At 42.3% G+C, this 22,653-nt stretch overlaps 1 protein-coding gene across 16 annotated transcripts in view; it reads right to left on the bottom strand.

The window, feature by feature from the left end:
• The window catches only part of GRIP1 (glutamate receptor interacting protein 1), a 356,892-nt gene that overhangs the window by 231,961 nt on the left and 102,278 nt on the right, over nucleotides 1–22,653 (bottom strand). For 5 of the 16 annotated variants that reach the window (XM_079994088.1, XM_079994107.1, XM_079994101.1 and 2 more), the window contains exons 1-2: nucleotides 15,687–15,878; nucleotides 15,363–15,465 (exon numbers count right to left, since the gene is read on the bottom strand). The exons of 3 other annotated variants lie outside the window; for them this stretch is intronic. In XM_079994088.1, coding sequence (XP_079850214.1) covers nucleotides 15,363–15,465; nucleotides 15,687–15,725 — 142 coding nt within the window. In that variant the 5' untranslated portion in view covers nucleotides 15,726–15,878. Of the gene's footprint in view, nucleotides 1–15,362; nucleotides 15,880–22,653 lie in introns of those variants that run through there. 8 more of the 16 variants (XM_079994103.1, XM_079994102.1, XM_079994091.1 and 5 more) reach the window with 4 other exon arrangements.

The following is a 22,653-nucleotide window of genomic DNA, read 5'->3' as shown; positions in this document are numbered from 1 at the left end:
AGCAGCAGGCAGGACAAAGGCATACTGTGAAGATAAGCAATCTGATGCAGGAAAGGGACAGAAAACAGCATTTTAGTACACTGCAGAATGCCTCCCCATGCTGTTGTACTAAGGCAGTCTTCACCTGCTTTTAAAGTGGTTATTGAAAGCTTTTTTTCTTTCTGATGGGTAGCCTAGCCCTAGAGGCTAGCATATACATGGTTTCTTAAGCAGCAGGCTGTGAAACACAGGCTGTGTCTGTGATTATTAACTTGGAGGGGACCAGTAAATGCAAAGGGAAGCCAACTAACAAGGAAAAATATGGTCTTCACTTTTTTTAATTCATTCATTCATTGCTCTAGGGTAAGCAAGGGGAAAAGTCATTTGAATACACACACACACACACACACCTTAAAAGAATATACTGCTTTGGGTTTACATGTAAAAGCACATTTTACATGTAAAAGCACATTTGCTTCCCTCCAAAAAAATATTGGGAACTGTAAGGATGTGGCTAACTGTAGCTCTGTGAGGTTTTTTTTAATTTTTAAATCTGATCTATTTATATCACAAGCCAGTTCTCTACCAAATCTTCCCATTCCCATGTGCAGAGACCACTGTGCACTCACTGATGCAGGCTAGAACTGGATCACGTCCTTAGTCATTATTGTGAAATGACTTTTTAAACCCTGCTGAAATATATCTTAATTTGCACTGAGCTGATTTTAAAATAAGTATCTTTTGGAATAATAAAGTATATCTAAAAAGAATAAGACAAGCAGGGAAAAGTTCAGTTTTCAAGAGCCGATATATAAGACATCCATTATGATGAGTAAGTACTACTTAAGAAAATCTTTTATGCCATGACTAGCCTTAGAATGAAACCAGTGATTAAAAAGAGATTGCTCATGAGAATGAAATCCTACCACTCAAGTAATGCATGGATTGATTCTTCTCTGTGCTCTGTTGGAAAGACTCTGCAAATCTAATAAGAATTTATATAAATGGAGAGAGCATGGTCCAAGTATCTCACCTTTCTTCATTTAGATGTCATTAGAGTTATAGTTATATCATTTTAAGGATGAAGGACTTGAGCAAACCTGTCAGTGTTCAAAATTAGTTTTCCATCTAGTCAACCTATGAAATCCAAGGACATTCATGTATAGAATTTTCAGACCTGCAATTTTCTGCATCAAACATGTATTTTTTTCCTTGATACATGATACATGATACATAAATGAAGGCCAGCAACATTACTGAATGATGACTGTAAAGAACCACCAATGGCAGCCCCTTGTTGCAAGCTGCAGCAGAAGCAGGTGAAGAACTTCCCATTTTCCAGAAGAATCTTGATAAATATGCCTTTGTAGCTCAAGATATATAGTGGGTAAAGGAATGAGGAAATATGTAAATTATCAGGAGGCAAAATAATCAAGGGATCTTAACTGGAGTTGAAAGCACAGCCAATTGGTCCTCATCTATATACAAGCATAGGTTGGTGAACTGCAATAATTGTTTATGGATTAAGATACAACAATGCTGACCAAGGACAGAAGGGAGAGGTACTAGCAAGGGCAGCTGAGGGTGGAAGCAGCTGACCAATCCTCATGCCCAAGTTTACTTAGAAAGGGTTGAATCCAGATGAAGTTGGCTATTTCAAGGCCATACTGAAAGTGTGTCCTACATGAATATTGGAAAGAAGTTGATGCAGTGGAAAACAAACACTGTAATTGTTATTACAGAAGAGGCAAGGCAGTCTGTTTGCTTGCTGTTTTGGGAAAACCGATTGTTTCCGAATATAACCTATCAGATCAAGGGAAGTCATAGTGCCACTCTATTCTGCCTTAGTCAGACCACACCTGGAATACTGTGTCCAGTTCTGGGCATCACAATTTTAAAAGGATGTTGACAAGCTGGAACGTGTGAGGAGGGTAACTAGGATGATCAGGGGTCTAGAAGCCAAGCCATATGAAGAATGGTTGAAGGAGCTGGGTATATTTAGCCTGGAGAAAAGGGAGACTGAGGGGAGATATGATAGCCATCTTCAAATATCTGAAGGGCTGTCGCATAGAGGACGGAGCAAGCTTGTTTTCTCCTGCTCTGGAAGGTTGGACTCGAACCAATGTCTTCAAGTTGCAGGAAATGAGAGTCCAACTAGACATACAGAAAAACTTTCTGACAGTAAGATCCGTTTAACAGTGGAACGATCTCCCTCAGGAGGTTGTGGACTTGGAGGTTTTTAAGCAGAGGTTGGATGGCCATCTGTCATGGATGCTTTAGCTGAGATTCCTGCATTGTAGGGGGTTGGATTAGATAACCGTTGGGTCCCCGGACAGTAAGGACTGACGTAACCCGAGACCAGGAAGAAGAGACGCTGGAGGAAGATTGGAAGAAATTTTTTTACTTATATTGGGAATTAGTGTAAAATTAATGAGCATTAGGAAAATGTTGGAATGAAAATATTTGGCTTTAGTAGAAATGATATAAGGAATTATGTACAAATTAATATTAAGTTTTAAGCTTTAAGGTATTTTATAGAAAGATAAGGTTAAAATAAATTAAGGTAAATTGAAAGAATATAGTGAAAGATGGAAAGGATTTGCTGAGTTAACTAATAGGTTAGAATGTTAAGACAAATTATTCAATAAAAATTGAGAAAGATGGAAAGAATTTCCTGAAACAAATAACTAAACTAGAATACAAAAAGGGAGGTGTGAGGAGGTCGATGAAACAAGTAAATGAAGGATGGAGATATGGAATATTGGATGTGTGTGGGGGTTTTTTATTGTTATTGGTGTATTGGTTTTTATGTGTGTGTTTTTTTTCTTTTTTGATGTACTGTTATGTATGTTTTGTTAATTTTTTGTTGTTCTCTCTTTTGCCTTTTTTTGTAATTTTTGAAACTTCTAATAAATATCATTTAAAAAAATAATAGATGACCGTTGGGTCCCTTCCAATTCTATTATTCTATAACAGCAAATCTCTGTCACGTGGAACCACTCATGTAAAAGCTTGTGAAAGAGAGCAACTCGTTCTATTAGTATCAGATTATTCCTTTCATTTGCTAAGCGATATCCTGAGTTGTGAAAAGGAAGTGAGTACATATATTTTGGCCTTCATCAACAGACTATTTCATCCTAAGAACAAGCTCTCACTGCTGATGTTTAAAAGAGCATTTAAACACTTTCAAAAACTCTCCTCCCTTCAACTTACTTCTCTAATGCATGCTGATCAGCTCAGTTCATGCGTCTCCCCACCTCCTGCACGTTTTTAATCCTATTTTGTCGTAACTTGTTTCCTTCTCACCATCAGGAATATACTTCGCTACTACATTAACTAGGGACGCAGGTGGCGCTGTGGGTTAAAGCCTCAGCGCCTAGGACTTGCCAATCGAAAGGTCGGCGGTTCGAATCCCTGCGGCGGGGTGCGCTCCCGCTGCTCGGTCCCAGCGCCTGCCAACCTAGCAGTTCGAAAGCACCTCCGGGTGCAAGTAGATAAATAGGGACCGCTTACCAGCGGGAAGGTAAACGGCGTTTCCGTGTGCGGCTCTGGCTCGCCAGAGCAGCGATGTCACGCTGGCCACGTGACCCGGAAGTGTCTCCGGACAGCGCTGGCCCCATGCCTCTTAAGTGAGATGGGCGCACAACCCCAGAGTCTGACAAGACTGGCCCGTACGGGCAGGGGTACCTTTACCTTTACCTTTACTACATTAACTATTTTGCCGTTGAAAGCACCATCGTCTTAAAGGTCAATCACATTGGAAATTAACAAGTGGAACATTGCAAATGCTGAAGAGTTTTTATTTATTATATTTCAATACTATCCTTCCTCTCACAGGGGCTCAAGGAAGTTTACCGCATAATAAAGTTGAATTGAGCAGGACTCAGACAAATCTCATAAAGGCATAGCTGTCAACTTACAGATTTGAAAATAAGGGACCAGCAGCCTCAAAAATAAGGGATCAGCAGCCAAAATAAGGGATTTTGCTATTGTAAAGAGTTACATACTTTGGTAGGATTGACAGATGCTGTCAATCCAGAATGAGGCGGTTGCGGCGCTGCGGCGTCCGTTGAAGCGCCACCCTTCTGCATCCCTCCCATCCCCTCCTTTTCCTCTTCCCTCAGGCCGCCTCCTCAGCTGCCACCATCGCTGCCGCCTCCGGGCTCGCGGGTGGCATGGGCGAGAGTCTCCCTCCCCCCCCCTCGGGCGGGGAAGGGCCGATGGAACTCCTCGCACCAGGACGACGGCACCAGCGCACGCTCCATTTTCCAGCGGAGGACCCCGAGCCGCTGCTTCCCTCCAGAGCCGGGCGAGCATGAAACCCGGGAGATTTAAGGGACATCATCAATAAGGGACAGCAGCGGGACACGGCGCTGGGATAAGGGAGTTTCCCACCAAATAAGGGGCGGTTGACAGCTATGCATAAAGGGTACATGCAAATGGCTGCCCACTTGTATTTCAACAAGTTTGTAATAAGGGCACACCAGAAGCCTAGATCTCCCAAGAGGCTGGGGAAGGCATAGTTCAGGGCTGTACCAGTTCAGAACAGAGGCATAGACTCATGTAAGTCAGTGGCCTTCCAGTAAATATTTCCCATGAACTCTTCTCCCTGACATGCAGTTTCCTGTGTGCAGGAGAAAGCTTTGTATGGAGGAGCATTCAATCACGAAAGCTCCAGTCTCAAGTAGCAAGGTCCAGAAGCACGTTTTCATCCCTGTGTTCTCCGACTGAAGATATTAATTTGCTTTCTTCACATTCATAAAGACAATAGACTGGTTGTCCTCCGCCTTTTTAAGACCTTGGGAACTGAAGAGGCTGGCTGCTACAGGAAGACAATTTTACGCATGACCTGAATGGAAGTGAAGAGACAGCTGCTTGAACTGTCATCTGGTGTGTGGCGCAATATGGCTTAGATGCCACTGTGCTACTTTACTTACACCTGTGATCTTTGTCTGCTGTTTTTGAGAAATAATTCCCTGACTGACTTGTGTTTACATAGTACCAATGTAGCCTAGTATCAAATGTAAACTAGATAAACTAGGGTTTATGTCTTTATTCTCTCTCTCTCTCTCTCTCTCTCTCTCTCTCTCTCTCTGTGTGTGTGTGTGTGTGTGTGAGAGAGAGAGAGAGAGAGAGAGAGAGAGAGAGAGAGAGAGAATGAATGACCTTAATTTGCAGAGCAATCCAAAAACCCTTCTGGGTGGGATGTGTGGGTTGATAAAAGGTCTCCCTCCCCTAAGCTCTGCTGAAAGTTGTGGTGAGTAGAAGCCCAGTAGCAATATCCCTGTCAGCAGAGCCTGGCGGAAAGCCCCAAAAGTGAATCTGTTGTGTCCTGAGCCAGTCTCACTGCCATCAGGTAATGCCATCAGCATCCCGAAACTGGACCCATATTCTGTGCCAGCCTGGACCTAGTTCAGTGATAAAGTTTGATGGCCCAGCCTCACACCTTCCACAACAGCTACCTTGAGCAGCCATGATGTCGATGTGGTAAGGGCTCCACTCGACTGCATGGAGTGGGAGCTAGGATTTTAGTCTAAGCCATATTCTTAGACTGAGACCATTCCCTTTGTCCCATTATATCAACACATAAAATCCTAGACCCTCTGGGCTGCATGTGGTCCTGGGAAGCCTTCAATGCATTCACACAGGTGCCCAAGCTATGCCCCTCCACCAATTCCTTTTGCTGCCTTCCTGATAAATTCATGTTCCTTTAAGCTCACAACCATCTGCCCCATGTAAATTGTGCTCCTTTCAGCCACCCCCAACAACTGTTTGGTGACCTAAAAGTTAGAGTGATGCATAGTCATTCCTACCTTGCACATTCTGCCTGTGAATGTGAATGGCTTCTACTCCACCCGTCAGCCCAGGCCCTGTCAGATCTACTGGCATTTATCTCAATGACTGATGACGTACCTTCATTTCACGTAGCCCTCAGGGGCAAAAAGACCGTGTGACCCTCTCCTGTAGGCTTAGTTTTGGCCCCTACAACTCCATGAATACTTTCCTCGGGTCACTATCACACGACTAGCACTTTCTGGGCATATTACTGATTTTATATATATAGGATTGCATATGGGAAACTGAGATGCAACTCTTCAAAACCACATTTTACAGGTGCCTAACCTCAGATCCGTATAGTTAAAGCTATGGTTTTCCCAGTAGTGATGTATGGAAGTGAGAGCTGGACCATAAAGAAGGCTGATCGCTGAAGAATTGATGCTTTTGAATTATGGTGCTGGAGGAGACGCTTGAGAGTCCCATGGACTGATCAAGAAGATCAAACCTATCCATTCTTCAGGAAATCAGCCCTGAGTGCTCACTGGAAGGACAGATCCTGAAGCTGAGGCTCCAGTACTATGGCCACCTCATGAGAAGAGAGGACTCCCTGGAAAAGACCCTGATGCTGGGAAAGATTGAGGGCACAAGGAGAAGGGGATGACAGAGGACGAGATGGTTGGCCAGTGTTCTCAAAGCTACCAGCATGAGTTTGACCAAACTGCAGGAGGCAGTGGAAGACAGGAGTGCCTGGTGTGCTCTGGTTCATGGGGTCATGAAGAGTCGGATACGACTAAATGACTAAACAACAACAACAACCTCAGATCCTACTGAGGAATGCCAGAAGCGAACATGATGACCTATAAAGACATGCATAACCAAATATGCGCAGATACATCCTGGTAACGTCAATCTCTGCATGGTCCAGGCAGCACCAGGCACCCCATCTTTTCATCTGTGAGGAAGTTCATGCTGAAACAGGTCGGATGAAAGCAGCATTAGAGACCATTTGCAATAGTAGTGGGAGGCATGAGAAGCACCGTGTTTCATTATGGAGAGGATGTGTGTTTAAAAATAAATCTGGCAGGACTAGGTCAAGTCATTTTTTTGCCCAAGGAAGAACTGCAAATGGTGCACCCTCCCACAAGTCAAGATACATAATACCCAAGGCCAGCTAAGTTATTTTGACATCTGAGGCAGAAAGTCCTACAAGCACCTCTTCCCCTACCTCACAGGAAAACTACAATAATTATAAACGAATAACTAACTACTTGCTGCCCTTTCACGACACCCAAAATCTGCTACCTGAGATGGCTGCCTCACTCTGCCTTGTGGAAAAGCCAACCTGGAGATTTGGTGCAGTGTCTTGTACTTTTAAACACAAGTAACTCACAACAAAAAGGCATGTATTGATCTTTGCAGATTCACCATTAATTATGCACTCCCCATCAATAAGATTGTTGTCAGAAAACAATGAGGCGCTGTCCACATTGAAGTACTGTACAAATGAAGAGCCACAGCATCAGGAGCTATCCTGTTCACATTTAATGCAGTTCCAACATTCATTGATCAATCCAGATATTCAACAGACAAGAAAAGAGCAGGATAGGTAAAGTGAAGTTATACCAGGAGATATCCTAGGTTAACAGAGCTTTAGCAGTACTAGCCAATGTTTAGTTTATTTATATGCCACTCTTTCATAGTGGACAGCCTAGATATCAAATAAATATCAAAATACACCATCATATTTTTTTAAAAAATGTAACAAAACATTTCAAACCAACAGGATTAAGGTGAAGAAGATGAAATTATACAATCACACCTAATATATAGTAACATAAATGCAAGATCAGAATTATTAGTAAGAAACCCAATAGCTCTTCTAGAGGTAGGCAATGTTGTGCTCTCCAGGTGTTGCTGGACTACAACTCCCATTATCTCTGATCGCTGGCCATGTGGGATGGGCTTGACGGGAGCTGGAGTCCATCAACATTTGGAGAGAACCATATTATTTACTCTGGGTTGTGGGTGGTGCTGTGGGTTAAACCACAGAGCCTAGGACTTGCTGATCAGAAGGTCGGCGGTTTGAATCCCCGCAATGGGGTGAGCTCCCGTTGCTCGGTCCCAGCTCCTGCCAACCTAGCAGTTCAAAAGCATGTCAAAGTGCAAGTAGATAAATAGGTACCGCTCCAGGCGGGAAGGTAAACGGCGTTTCCATGCGCTGCTCTGGTTCGTCAGAAGCGGCTTAGTCATGCTGGCCACATAACCCAGAAGCTGTACGCCGGCTCCCTTGGCCAGTAAAGCGAGATGAGCGCCGCAACCCCAGAGTCGGTCATGACTGGATGTAACGGTCAGGAGTCCCTTTACCTTTTACCTTTACATTACTAGTGTGGGTCTTGTTAAACTCCAGGGAACTCGCCATCCCTTGCTTAAATAGAGCTTTGTGGGGCAAAGCCTTCCCACTAACCTAGATGGTTCACAACTGGCTGCTTCATGTCTATCCTACAGAAAGCAGGAAACAGTACAGTGGTGCCTCGCAAGACGAAATTAATCCGTTCCGTGAGGCTCTTCGTATAGCGGTTTTTTCGTCTTGCGAAGCAAGCCCATTGACAGCTTAGCGGATTAGCGCTATTAGCGGTTTAGCGGCTTTTAGCGGATCAGCTGATAAGCGGCTTAGGGTTTAGGAAAAGGGGGGGGAAGGGAAAAAACCCCGCAGGAACTCGCAAGACATTTTCGTCTTGCGAAGCAAGCCCATAGGGAAATTCATTTTGCGAAGCGCCTCCAAAACGGAAAACCCTTTCGTCTAGCGGGTTTTCCGTCTTGCGAGGCATTCGTCTTGTGGGGCACCACCGTAACAGGAAAGTACTAGGGAGTGGCAGTGCTGATATTTTTCTCCAGTTTTCTGGATAATTCCTTCTCTTAACATCCTGAAGAATGTTGCAATATCCCAGGAGCTCTGTCCTGGTGGACTACTGAAACCCTGCCTAAACAGTGAAGAAATAATCCAAGTCTGGGTCCTGTTCAGACAGTATAATAATGACATACCAGAAATATACCTCTAAGCTTTCATTTGCCAAACTCAGCTACTTTAATGTCATCATCCTTCAGAAAGAAGCTTCTCTACTGAAAATGCTCAAAAGATGACACATTTCTAGTTCTTAAAACCCTTGACACATCATATATAGTGGCATGTATAGAAGCCTATTCAGCCTTTTAACTATTAATAGATACTGTTTTGTAAGCTCTATAAAACACTTGGGCTCCCGACATCACACTATCATCAACGCAACTTCTACATAGCAGTTGAGAAGACTGGCATGCTCAGGAATGCGTTTCAGAAAACCAGGATAGCTGTTGCTGGCATGGTGCCATGTCCCTCCCACAGTCTGCTTTGTTTTCTCAATTATAGTGTTCAGTATCTAAGACACTGCTTTTAAATTTAAGCTAATGCACTGTGATCATATACGAGTTCATGCAAGAGAGTAACTTGCCAGGGCCAGTTCCAAATCTGAGTGGGCTGAGTGGGCAAAATGCTCTCAGGTGAGCCCCCTTCTCCATCCTGTGGCTGCAGATGCCACCTGGGTCTGGTGGGCAGCTAAGGGAAGGTGAAACTAGGAGTGGGCAGAGCCAGAGGTCACAATAGGCAACACAATAGGTCTGAGTGGAAGGTGTGGGGGGGGGGGAAGCAAAGAGTTGGGAAGATATAGACATAGAGAGGTTATGGGATGTGGAGTGAGCTTTTTTGCTCTGCACTGCATGGTTCTATCTTGTCATGGTTCCCTGCCCCTGCCTGAAACCACAGCAACACCGCCTGCCTGCCTACTGCTTCCCTCCCGGCCTCTGAAGTGCTATGCTTCTCTCAGAACAGACTGCAGAGGGTATGTGATCGGTTGAAAGAATCCTGCCCGAATGAATTCTGATTGGTGCAAGTACACCAATCAGCATAAAACTGGTGTGTGTATGTGTGTGTGTTTTGAAGTGCTCGCAGTAGATTCGTTGTGGGAGTTGGTCCCGAACGAATCATTCTTTGAAAATTGAAGGAAATAATTGTGTCCTGATTGGCCAGTTTCAAGGAACAAAGGTCATTTAGAGCAATAGTGTCTCTTGGTGACCTGCCTGAACACTTCTATAGGAAATTGCTTGAAAAAAGGTGACTCTCTCTCTCTCTCCTGTGGACTGCAGCAGTGGGGTCAAGCCACAGTATGCGGATACCAGGCAAAAGGGGAAAGTGGGCTCAAGCTCAGGGGTTTTAAGGTGGGGTTAGCTGCTCTTGATCAGTCACCACCCTTTTTGACCTTATGCCTTTATTACTGGAAACTGGTGAGTTTACCCAGCAGTGGCGGGCAGCCAGCGCTCCAAACAGGTGGGTCTAGCTGCTATTTAAATGTACTTCAATGTTGTAGTGCAAGGTTATGTCAGGGGAATTTGAATGGCAGCTGTAACTCAGCTGCCCAATGCTGCTCAGAAGACTGAGCTGTGGGGTAGGGGATAGAGGAAAGACCAGGGCAGGCACCAGTGCAGGTGCCTGGGCAGCTAGCCAAATATTGTTGTTGTTGTTGTTTAGTCGTTTAGTCGTGTCTGACTCTGCGTGACCCCATGGACCAGAGCATACCAGGCACTCCAGTCTTCCACTGCCTCCCGCAGTTTGGTCAAACTCATGCTGGTAGATTCGAGAACACTATCCAACCATCTCGTCCTCTGTCGTCCCCTTCTCCTTGTGCCCTCCATCTTTCCCAACATCAGGGTCTTCTCCAGGGAGTCTTCTCTTCTCATGAGGTGGCCAAAGTATTGGAGCCTCAGCTTCAGGATCTGTCCTTCCAGTGAGCACTCAGGGCTGATTTCCTTAAGAATGGATAGGCTTGATCTTCTTGCAGTCCATGGGACTCTCAAGAGTCTCCTCCAGCACCATACACAGGATCACAGCAATAAGACTATAGGTTTTCCTTGACAAATGCTAATTTCAGACAGGGAGGCCATCAAAGCATAACATGGCTGGGCAGGTTGCCCACTCTTCTCATTCGAAACTCTTTTGTGGGGTGGGGGACCTGCAGCCCTTGTCTTAATTTCATGCAGCCCACATAGATGAGGTAGTACAGAGGCAGGAACAGAGCACAAGAGAGAGAGAGAAAGAACTACTTAATCCTGCAATGCTACAACCTCCACATACATTTGGCTCTCCCCCCCCCCTCCCGCAACATTGGCTGATGCCACAGAATGACTCCCCCCCCCCAACAGTGGGCTATAATGGCCCATTATAGGAAATAGTTTTCAATCCCTGTATTAGTAAGAGGTAACAGGTATGTCTGCTGGCAGCCACCTACCTGCTCTTCCCCTGATTCTGCTTACCTGTTTCATTCTGCAGAGGTAGTCATTTTGGGATCTTGAGTGCCAACAGAATTAAATGGCCCTACCTGATGGATTCCCATAATTCAAAGCTAGGTAGCATTTATTCCCAGTTGCACAGGATTCTGCATTGCATTACAGTAGGGAACTAAAATAAATAGCTTGCAAATATATTCCACTTTTTGAGTCTATGATTATCTACAGCTACTCAATCAATAAGTGTCAGGTTCAGCCAACTGTTCCTTTCTCACTGAAAATACAAACAACACTGCTGGGCTCATCAGCTATGGAAACCTTGATTCACATCCTTGCTTGACTTATTCTCCAATGGGATTGTTGCAAGGTTAAGATGGGGCAACCGGCTTGGAGGAAGGGTGGGATACCAATTTGACAACAGATTAAAAGAAGAAATAGTAACTAACCTAGCCTGCTCAGCTTGTCTTACCCATTCATTCAGTCTTTTTCAAATGAATTGCTCATCCCAAATGCTCATTTTTGTCAAAACTATTAATAAAATAATTCACATTTTTATCTCCTGCCACACAAGATTTTTGAGTCTATCTTTGGAACGGCTTTTCAACAGCTGGACTGAGGAACAGTTTGGGAGAAGTGATTATAACATGTGGGTGTCACTGCTAAACTTGCAGAAGCCAAGTGTGCCAGGGTTTAAAGTGTCATAAAATGGCATCTGCACAGAGCACAGGAATCAATAGTATGTAACTTGGTTACGGGTGCCTTTACAAACTTAACATTTTAAAGCTACTAATAGTAATTTCAGATATTAAAAATTTTCTCCTTGCAGTGTTCCCTTATATCTATTGGAGAAGAACACGATGCATTTGCAAAGACAGCAGCAGTAACTATCCAGAAGTTAGTACTGTACCGTTATTGCTTATACTGAAAATTATGCTGGCACAATCATGAAAACCCTACGAAGACACTGCTGCAATGTCTGTGGTTATGGGTTTTGAAAAATAAGCAGCTTATCTGTAATATACGGTATATATTATTCATTTGGCCCACTGTGGAGTATTCTAGGGTACCTGTGGCTATCCAGTTATTGCTGGACTTCAACAGCCAACATGGCCAATGGGCAATGGTTCTGGGAGTTGTGGTCCAACAACATATGGAGGGCCACATGTTCCTGTTCTAGAGCTCCAAATGAAATGAGAAGCGTACCTCTCCTTCCTTCCAGCTACTGTAAATTTGATATAAAGCAAGGTTAAAGGGGCTGGGCACATATCTTCCTCTTCAGCCTACTGCTAACTGGAGTGGGAACAGCAGAATCAAATGTCTTCTCCAAGTTTCTTCATGACTGCAAGCTCTTCCAAATATTTTTCATCTTCAGTTTAGAAATGCCATCTTTAAGTTAGATACTTTGAACAATTTAAATTTAGATTCTTCAGATGCTACATCATGGATCCAATATCAAATTATATGCTTGCATGGTGCAATATGCAGTCGTGCCCGGAGGTATTAAACATGTATGGCCACTTTTTGCCTAAGACAATTCATTCTACTAGTTATTGTTTCTGTGCTGTTGTTTCTTCCTGGGTTTACTTCTAATGGAGAGCCAGTGTGTTGTAGTGGTTAAGAGCGGTGGACTTGTAATCTGGTGAACCGGGTTCGCTTCCCCGCTCCTCCACATGCAGCTGCTGGATGACCTTGGGCCAGTCACACTTCTTTGAAGTCTCTCAGCCCCACTCACCTCACAGAGTGTTTGTTGTGGGGGAGGAAGGGAAAAGGAGATTATTAGCCGCTTTGAGACTCCTTAAAGGGTAGTGAAAGACAGGATATCAAGTCCAACTCTTCCTTTTCTTCCAATGAAGCCCTAACACTTCATACTCAGTTATACATGGCTGTACCTTCCTGCAAGTGCCTTTATGCAGAACTCCCAACAGGATGGGGGGTGGGGAATAGGGGGAAAGGTCAAAAAATTTAACAGAAAGATTTCCAACAGAAGCACCCAATTTACAAAGTGTAACAAAGGAATGTAGGTGTATTGCTATTATGTTTCTTTTAAAATCTCCCCCCACTTTTAAAAATTACTTCCATTCAACAACAACAAAAGATGAAAGACGGTTTGCTCCACATATAGAAAGCAATAGCTACCAAGAGGTCAAAGTAGCCACACTTAATGATAATACAGACAACTGCAAGTTTGAGAAACAGCAACACTCCACCGAACACCCTTCTGCAGCAATTACTATGTGTTCCACTTTTCTAGTCACTAGAGCAGCATGTCATGCACTCCAAGATCAGACAAAAATTGCAAAAAAGAAATTATAAGAGATGCTACTGATACAACAACTCCCAAACCACTGATAACCAGATGCTTATAGGTTATCTGTTGGAATTTTATTTATTTATTAAGCAGCTTTTTCTTCCAACTTTGAAACCAGAAGGCATTCCCAACACCATACATGATCATTATATCTGAAGGTGAAGCAGCTACTCTACTGGTAGTAATACAATCTATGATAAATGGCAAAAGTGTTTTCCAAGTTCAACATTTTTGAGAGACTAAACACTACCAGCTGTAAAACACCAGAATGAAATTACTATCTGATATACCTTGGGAGGCTGGAACATCCAGAGAAGAGTCTATCATTTCATTCTAGGTGCACAATGAGACATCTTTACAGGACAACTCTATTCATACCCTTGCTCAGTGCCATTTTTCACAGAATTTTGTCTTACCCATTTGTATCCTTTGCTTTCCTTTAATTTCTATTGAAGTGCATTATTCAAGGGGAAACCTTGTTTGATTCGTTGCATGGTCTGGAAAGTGGAACAAGGACCAAAGTTGCTATTTTAATCATGTTCATTTTGTACAGTAATATGCAGGTTAGTTTGACTAAGGTTTTGTATCTGATGCTACTATGAAATTATTGCTTGAAATATAGGCGCACACTGGGCATAGAGAATCAAAATTAGGATCAAATTACTTAATCCTCATGTTGTAAAAATTAAGGTCTACATTTGGGTTTTTAGCAGATATGGTTAACTCCACTCCACTCCACTCCACAAAGTGCACAATAAATATTCTACAAAAGAAATGTCTGCAAAAGAGAAATGGTTAGATGTTAAATCATTTTTCACTGGCACAGCCATGTACATTTCCAAAATTGCAGTTTAACTTTTTTTTTCCTTCAAGGAAAGGGAGATATGCTACAGCACACTATGCATTAGATTATAGCTACTCTACTTAAAACACACAGTTGTTTAAATTAAAATATAATTATTGTGTCGTTTTAAATGATAAATGCTCAGGATGCAGTAGACAGGAAACTATTCACTGCAAATATTTTAAATTAATAGCACCATGTTATACATTTGTTTGTGCCTGGCTGCTTATATTGTCAACACCTTCGGCTTAAAGCATGGCATAATAGACTCAGCAATGCCTACATGTAGCTCCCCAACCCATTGTTCCCTCAGGCACTTCTGGGCATCTCCAATCCTTTGGGATAGGTACAAGACAAAGCATGAACTCAGAGAGCTTACAGGTACAGAGAATATTTTGAGCACATTACATTTTTCAAATACAATTTTGCACAGATCCTAAGCATGATTTTGTTGCCTTGTTATAAACTGCAGCTGCAGACACTTGGCAACAGAATACACCGACAACATAATTAGTTAACTTTTCAACCAGCACCAGAGAAAATAAACTTGAGCTACTTTCTCCTAGAAAGAACGAAGCAAAAACGTATCTACAAAGGGCTGACTTGCATTCAACAACCTTTATGTTTAACTTCAACTTCTAAATTTATGCATGAGTGCAACTACCATAAATGGTACTTTAAAATTGCTGGGGTGTGTATGTGTGTGCGCGCACAGACACACACATAATATATATTGAAAATACACACACATCAAAAGAGAGAGAGAGAAACACAGAGAGAGAGAGAGAGAGATGCAGACATACTGTACACGTGCACTATTAGAAAAGGTCTGCAATATCAGTTTACAGCTTAAAGTGCTTTAATAAAAGGCTTGCAACAACAGAAATCAATTAACTGCGCCTGAAATATTAACCATGGCTTTGAACCCTGCCTTTCTTTCATCCTACAAGATCATAAGAGCCTTTAAATAAAATAAAAATCTGCCGGTACATCTATGCAGAAATCAACAGTGTTTCTGAAATGCTTTAATACCTGTGTGAAATACAGTAGTATTCTGGTATGCATTAGCATTTCATGCCTAAATGCAATAGTGGACATTTGTCACAGCAACAGAAAACACATTTATACAGTGCTTACTTGGAAAGTGTTCCGAGGCGTAATAATAGACATCCTCATAACCCTCATGATAATCCTCCTCTGGCCGGTACTTTTTGCCTTTTCTTCTCCTCGATCTTCTTATCTGCTTGACAAAGCCCAAGAAACGCTCCATCTCATTCAGCAGCCCACAATATCAGGTCTGTGTACCCTTTGTTGGTTTTGGCCAACAGCCGCACTTCACAAAAAGCAGCCTGAGCATGAATGAACAGCAAATACAGGAGAACTGGCCCCTTTGACCAGCCAGCTTGGCACCATTCAAAAATCAGTTTAAGCTCTGACAATAAAGGACACTCGCTGCGTTACCTTTGCCAGATCCTGAACAGAAAGAACCGAAGAGACCATTTCAGTCTGAAAAGAAATATTTATAAAGAGAAAACCATCAGCTGAAAAGGTACGCTCTTCGTGTCAAACACGCTCTAATAAATAAACGGAACAAAGTTCAAAAGATCTGCTTGACAGCAAGAGGAATCCCAGCACTAGAATTTCACTATTCTGTGTCTCCATCATTTGAAGAGGGGACAGAGGGGCGGGGATAAACGTTACTCAATGGACTGAACCACATCTGAAAGTAGAAGAGGTTTTCTGCAACCTAGTATTTACTACCTTGTTATTTGCAGCTGCACACCTTCAAATGTCATGTGATTTTTCTCTCTTGTCTTCTCTTCTTTGGTTTGCAGAACAATGAACAAGGAACACATCGTTTCTGAATACCATACAATGCAGCCTGAACAAACAGAAAAGTGGTTTAATCCATACACACAGACCACTCACTGGCAAGCGTGTACTGAATGTGTTAATTGGAGCAGCGGGGAGAAACCTTGGCAGCTGCTTCTAAATGACACATTTACCCATTGGGCATTGATATATTTCAATCATTATGCGAACTAAATATTGCAATACATAGAAAGACTCCTCACAGATTAAGCAAAGCATACTTATATCAAGCGAACAAACAAAGGAAGCTACATCATAAACACAGCATATGCCTCAGTGTTTTAAACTAGGCATCCTAAAAATTTTTTGGTGAGTTTTCAAACTTAAGAAAATACGTGAGCTGTGTATGTTCTTCTTTAAACCTACTTTCAGAGCTTGAAAGAATTATCAATGTGTTCTGCTTGAATGCCATTCCACAAGCATTTGCTAAGATAAGGAAGGAATTTCTAACAAAATCAAAGCCTCTTTTACAGCAAAAAAAACAAAACAAAAAACCCAAGGCATGTTGATTTAAGTCCAATCAGAATAACATTTGCCAGAAATTATTTTGCAACCCTCTCTACTCCAGCAAAATGGGGGGGGGGAGATCCTTTATCACCAGGAAGTATCAGTTTGAGATGTAAGACTAGAATGCAATTTGTATATCAGAAGTGGAGACCAGGTGGGAAGTGAGTGCACTGCATGGTCACTGATACAGAGCACTGACCACTGAGGTGAGGGCTCCAGATCTGTATTGGTGGTCACTGAAAGGCAGCAGAGTACAGTGGTACCTCGGGTTAAGTACTTAATTTGTTCCGGAGGTCCGTTCTTAACCTGAAACTGTTCTTAACCTGAAGCACCACTTTAGCTAATGGGGCCTCCTGCTGCCGCTGAGCCGCTGCTGCCCGATTTCTGTTCTCATCCTGAAGCAAAGTTCTTAACCTGAGGTACTATTTCTGGGTTAGCGGAGTCTGTAACCTGAAGCGTATGTAACTGAAGCGTATGTAACCCGAGGTACCACTGTATAGCATACTTAAGTTCAAGAAATATAGTGCAAGCAATACGCAGGCATGGGCAAACATTGTTGGGTCTGGCTATTCCTTAGCAGTATCCACACTATCCCTGCATATCAGCAACAACCACCAATATAGTATACACTTCTCCCTTGGTCACTGGTCAGCACTGGAAGCCATTTCACTGTCCTCTGCCCTATCACACTGGTCATCGCCATGTATCAACCAAATTATCACCTTATCTTAGAACTAGGAAAAAATGGCTGTCCTCGCATTATGTGGAAATTGCTTAGACTTCCTGTTAAAATAAAATTATAGTGTCATTCTAAAACTGGACAGTGAACTCAGCTAGGCTTTAATTTACAGTAAAGGAGCCCTTCACTGATTAATCATTTCTGGGAAACCCCAGCACATAAAGCTAGCACTCTGAACTGACCAGCTCCTCCTCATCCATTACTATTTGAGTGCTGAATTTGAGCCAGAGCTCAAAAAGGATCACCCCAGGTTCTTGCTTTCAGTTCCAGAGCTCAACCCAGAATCTGTAACAGCATATTTAAGCCTTCACTTGGGTATCACTTGCTGTCACATCATACCAGCATCTTTGCCCATCACTGCTACTCCTTATATGGCAACATAGGATAGAATCTTCCTAAGAGCTGGTGTGGTGCAGTAGTTAAGAGCGGTAGTCTCGTAATCTGGCGAACTGGGTTCACATCTCTGCTCCTCCACACGCAGCTGCTGGGTGACCTTGGGCCAGTCACACTTCTCTGAAGTCTCTCAGCCCCACTCACCTCACGGAGTGTTTGTTGTGGGGGATGAAGGGAAAGGAGATTGTTGGCCGCTTTGAGACTCCTTAGGGTAGTGATAAAGTGGGGTATCAAATCCAAACTCCAAACTCTCTTCTAACCTGAAAGAATTGTTTTAACTTGTTAAAAAGAAATTTGTAACTCAAGCTTGCTTGGAAGCCATGTTTTGTATAAATAGAACCTGTGCAGGACCTGGGTGCATCAAAAGGCAAAGGGCATTAATGACATGGTGAGAGCCTCTTCCCTGGTCAGCCTACATGTATAGAGAGTGTCCTCACTAACCCATAGGACTTGGGTGGAACCACAGGTCAGGGCTTGACTTGCAACTCCCAGCCCACATTAACTTTCTCATGCCATTAAGAGTGTTCTGGACATATCAGCGTACTGAAATATATATTGCACCTGATGGTAAGCAAGCTGAAAGGCAGCGTGCTGGGCTGTAGCTCAGTGGTAGAACACATGCTTTATATGCAAAGGGTTTCTGGTTCAATTCCTGGCATCTCCAGGCAGGGCTGGGACTGGGAGAGACTCCTGCCTGAAAGGATGGAGAGTCACTGCTCATCAGCATCTGGGCTAGATGAACCAATCAAGTAGAAGATGCCTTCATATGTTCCTCAGTTGCTGGGTCTGCCAGGCCCCAACCTCCCCATACAACCCTGGAAACATCACCTGCTGCCAACAGATTTCATGCTCACAAGCTGCTCTGCATCCTTATAATACAGTACTGTGCAGGCAAAACCAATGGCAGAGGCATGAGAGGGAAAGAGGCTCTGCAGCTTGGTCAAAGATACTTGGTTGATTTATCTATTGATGGCAGATGACGGTAAGGTATACAGGTATCACTGCATATTCTTTAGTATGAAAGCTGTATACCCAAAGACATTTATACTGTAATGCATAGCTAGGAATAGAGGAAAAGCTGGATGCTGTTTACATTTGGTGCCAAATCAATCCAATTCACACTTTCTGAAATAATATGGGAACCGAAACATAGCTATCCCTTGAAATTCATACTGATCCGAATTTTGCAATACAGTTCTCCAACCAGCCAGTGTTTACAAAAATAACGATGTTAAGGGAAATAATGCATAAAATGAAGATATTAGTAAAAATAGCATACAAAAATGCATTATATCAGGGGAAATTGTTTGCAAAATGTGTATGTTACGCAAAACTTTGTGTGTGTGTGTGTGTGTGTGTGTGTGTGTGTGTTTATTAGTACAAATTCACATAAAATTCTGATGAATTTTCATGAAATTAAAAAAAAAATGCAAATTGCTGCAAGATGTGAATAACTGAATTTAGAAATGGAGAGAACCAAAATTGATAGATCATTCCATCCCACTGCATAGCATGCATAATTCACATTGCCAGTCCTTCAATGTTCAATGTTCTTTTTCCAGGAAATCACCTTCCCAACTCTTATCCTTTTTTGTTTTGGTCCTAAACCCGGCCCATTATCTCCTGTCACCATGTTTCCCTCTCTATTCCAAGAGATGCTTTGATTGGCTGAAAGCCATGAGGCCAACTGTGGTGCAGAGGCATACGTATTTATATTAAACATGTAAATAAGGGGCTGGCCCTTTCAGATAAATGCTTGAAAGTCACAGCAAAATTGCATTCTGAATGCCATCGTGTCAGCCATGCTGTGTGAAGTGGAATACTTTGCCTTATTGTCTATAATCATATCAAGGACTTACCTTCCTCTTTTGAAAAGATGCATGTGTAATTTTAACCCCTTGATTCTATTTGTGTCTCATGAGCAAAATATTTTGCTCTGTTGGGCCAGCAGTGTAAAAAAAGGAAAAGAAACCCATTATTCACGCATGATGTATGACAGCAACTATTTATACTATTAAATATGTTTTGAAACATATTTCAGGGTAACAGAGAACAAGGAGAATAATTCAAGTCTGAAAACATAAAATAAATTTATGGACTCCCAGGAGATCATCTCTACACAATGTTTAGTGTGAAGAATGAAAGCTAATTAGATGTCTAATGATCTGCATGACATTTTGTGAGCACCACACATGGTTTCTGCAGCATAAGTTCTTTTGCAAAAGGATGGAAGCTAGAAAGAGTAAACCACAGCCAATTATACATGCTCTAAGTCAAAGAGATGTGACAGTTGCAACATTATATGTTTAGAAAATATCTGCTCATAAGGCAGAGGAGCCTGCAGTGAAACCATTTAAATGCAATATCAAACAATAACTTAGACATATTCTGATACAGACCATATAATTATTGTGTCCTCACTTATATTCTACTGTAGTATCCACTATCCAATATTTTTATTACATGCCTTGCAGTCCGTTCAATTAAACATTTTAATTCCATTGCAAGCTTTGATCAGTGGATCCTGTAACCACTCCCTTCAGTTACTCATGCTAACATATATTTCTGTCACTGGAACAGGGTGGTGGGGTTACTTAATTACATAGTTACCAAACAGTAGCTAAATAAGAGGATGTGGGATCATTAAAAGCAAAAGATCACACTAAAATAGAAAGAGGCTGAGAGGTTTTATGCTAGTACAAAGAGATCCACCCTTTACTGATCTTCAGCTGGGCTGCAAGTTTCACTTGGCACCTCTTCCTCTTGAGTAGGCTCCTCCTGTATCTCCCATCAGACTTGCCTTTTGTCTAGGCCTGGGGCCTAGAAAGGGGATGTCCAGGTCTACAGTGTAGTGTAGGGGCTCGTTTGGGGTCCCAAGTTTTAAATGTTTGTGTGATCAGGTGAGCCAGGGTGTTTCTGTGTGGCCCTACACCTATTTCTCAGATAAGGGCTGCCACATGGAAGTTGGAGCAAGCTTGTTTTCTCCTGCTCTGGAGGCTAGAACCCAAACCAATGGATTCAAGTTACAAGAAGATTCCGGCTAAATATCAGGAAGAACTTTCTGAAAGTAAGAGCTGTTCGACAAGGGAAGAGACTCCCCAAAGAGGCAGTAGACTCTTCTTCCTCGGAGATTTTGAAGCAGAGGTTGGATGACCGGTCGTGTATGATCTAGTTGAGATTCCTGCATTAGAGGGGGGCTATCAGGGTACCTTCCAACTCTACAATTCTATGATTCTATGTACAGTGGCACCTCGGGTTAAGAACTTAATTCGTTCTGGAGGTCTGTTCTTAACCTGAAACTGTTCTTAACCTGAAGCACCACTTTAGCTAATGGAGCCTCCTGCTGCCACCACGCCGCCGGAGCACGATTTCTGTTCTCATCCTGAAGCTAAGTTCTTAACCCAAGGTAATATTTCTGGGTTAGGGGAGTCTGTAACCTGAAGTGTATGTAACCTGAAGCGTATGTAACCTAAGGTACCACTGTAGTGCTAGAATATAAGTCAGATGGGTTCTTGAAACTGAGCCATCCATGTGGTAAGTGAATTTCAGTCTCCCTCACAATACATTACCGGCAATTATTAGCATATTAGTCTTCTGAAACATTAGGTCCAACAATATATTAAGTTGATTTAAAGCTTTATTGCCCTTGCATGGCTCACCAGATAGAACTGCTTCTCCTCAGTGTCCCTGTGAGGCAAAGTTAACCAGTGCCTTGCTGGAGCAACTAAGCAATTCTTCTTAAATCTTAAATTTAATAAATAATAATACCTATGGCCTTTTAAACTGTGTGGGAGGGTTTCTGCTTTTGTTTGTTACTGTGGTATTTTTGTTTGTCTTTTAATATTGAAAACCACCCTGTGATCCTCGGTTGAAGAACGATACAGAAATTTAATAGATAATATGTAATGATAACATCCTCAAAAATCCAAGTGAAAATTCAGTTTCTATTGCAAACGTTACCTCTAGAAGAATTTCTTTTTTAAAAAAAATATTATATTCTGTTTAGTACAGAGAATATCAAAAAGTTTAAGAGAACTATAGGACCAAAGTTAAAGCACTGGATAAAACCCAAAAAGCTTCCCGAAAGCCGAAAGCAATCTGTAGTCATAAAGCTTCTTCCAGTTATTGCTGCATGAAGATAACAATGATGAACAGAAGGATTTTACTGCCGGCGAGCTCAAACAAGTAAGTTCTGGTTAGTGATAAAAAGGACAAATATATACCCATATTCTTAGTTCCTGAAGTGCCTCAGCTTTTCTGACGCTTCAGATGAATAACAAAGCAAGGATCTAAAGTTTATTAACTCACACTGGAAGTACTTAAACTTTCCACTAATTATTTCCATTCCTACTAATTACGAAATAAATGCACTGGAATTAAGACTTTTCTTATCCTTGTAAGTTCTACAATGAAAGCAAGTTTAAAAAGTAATAATGGCTGAAAAACCCCAGAAAGGCAAAGAAACATCCAAATATATGTAAATGCATATTATTACTCTGTTCTGACAACTTCAGTCATCAACCAGATAGCACAGTCCACTGAAAGCCATTGCATCATACCCATTTCTCACACTGTAGTATTTCTCAGCGTGTAAAAGAGATAAGTGTGACCTCCAAGGCCATCTGAACCAATTTTTTATACAGTGAAAGGATTTATGGGTCACAAACAATTCTTGACAGTCATCCATCCACTGTCTTCCTTTAAAAAAAAAAAATCAATACCACAATCCTTTCAGTAATCTTTTTCCACTGACCAACTGCTCTTGTAGTCGGAAAGTTCTATACAGTCATACCTCTGGTTACAGCCGCTTAAGTTTGCATTTTTTTGGGTTACGGACCGCCAAAACCTGGAAGTACCGGAACGGGTTACTTCCGGGTTTCCGCAGTTGCGCATGCGCAAAAGCGCTAAATCACGCTT

The sequence above is a fragment of the Podarcis cretensis genome (genome assembly GCF_951804945.1).
Source record: "Podarcis cretensis genome assembly, chromosome: 10".
In the NCBI taxonomy this organism is placed as follows: Eukaryota; Metazoa; Chordata; class Lepidosauria; order Squamata; family Lacertidae; genus Podarcis; species Podarcis cretensis.
The sequence above is the reverse complement of the archived record's forward strand: the minus strand, read 5'-3'. Positions and strand labels throughout refer to the sequence as shown.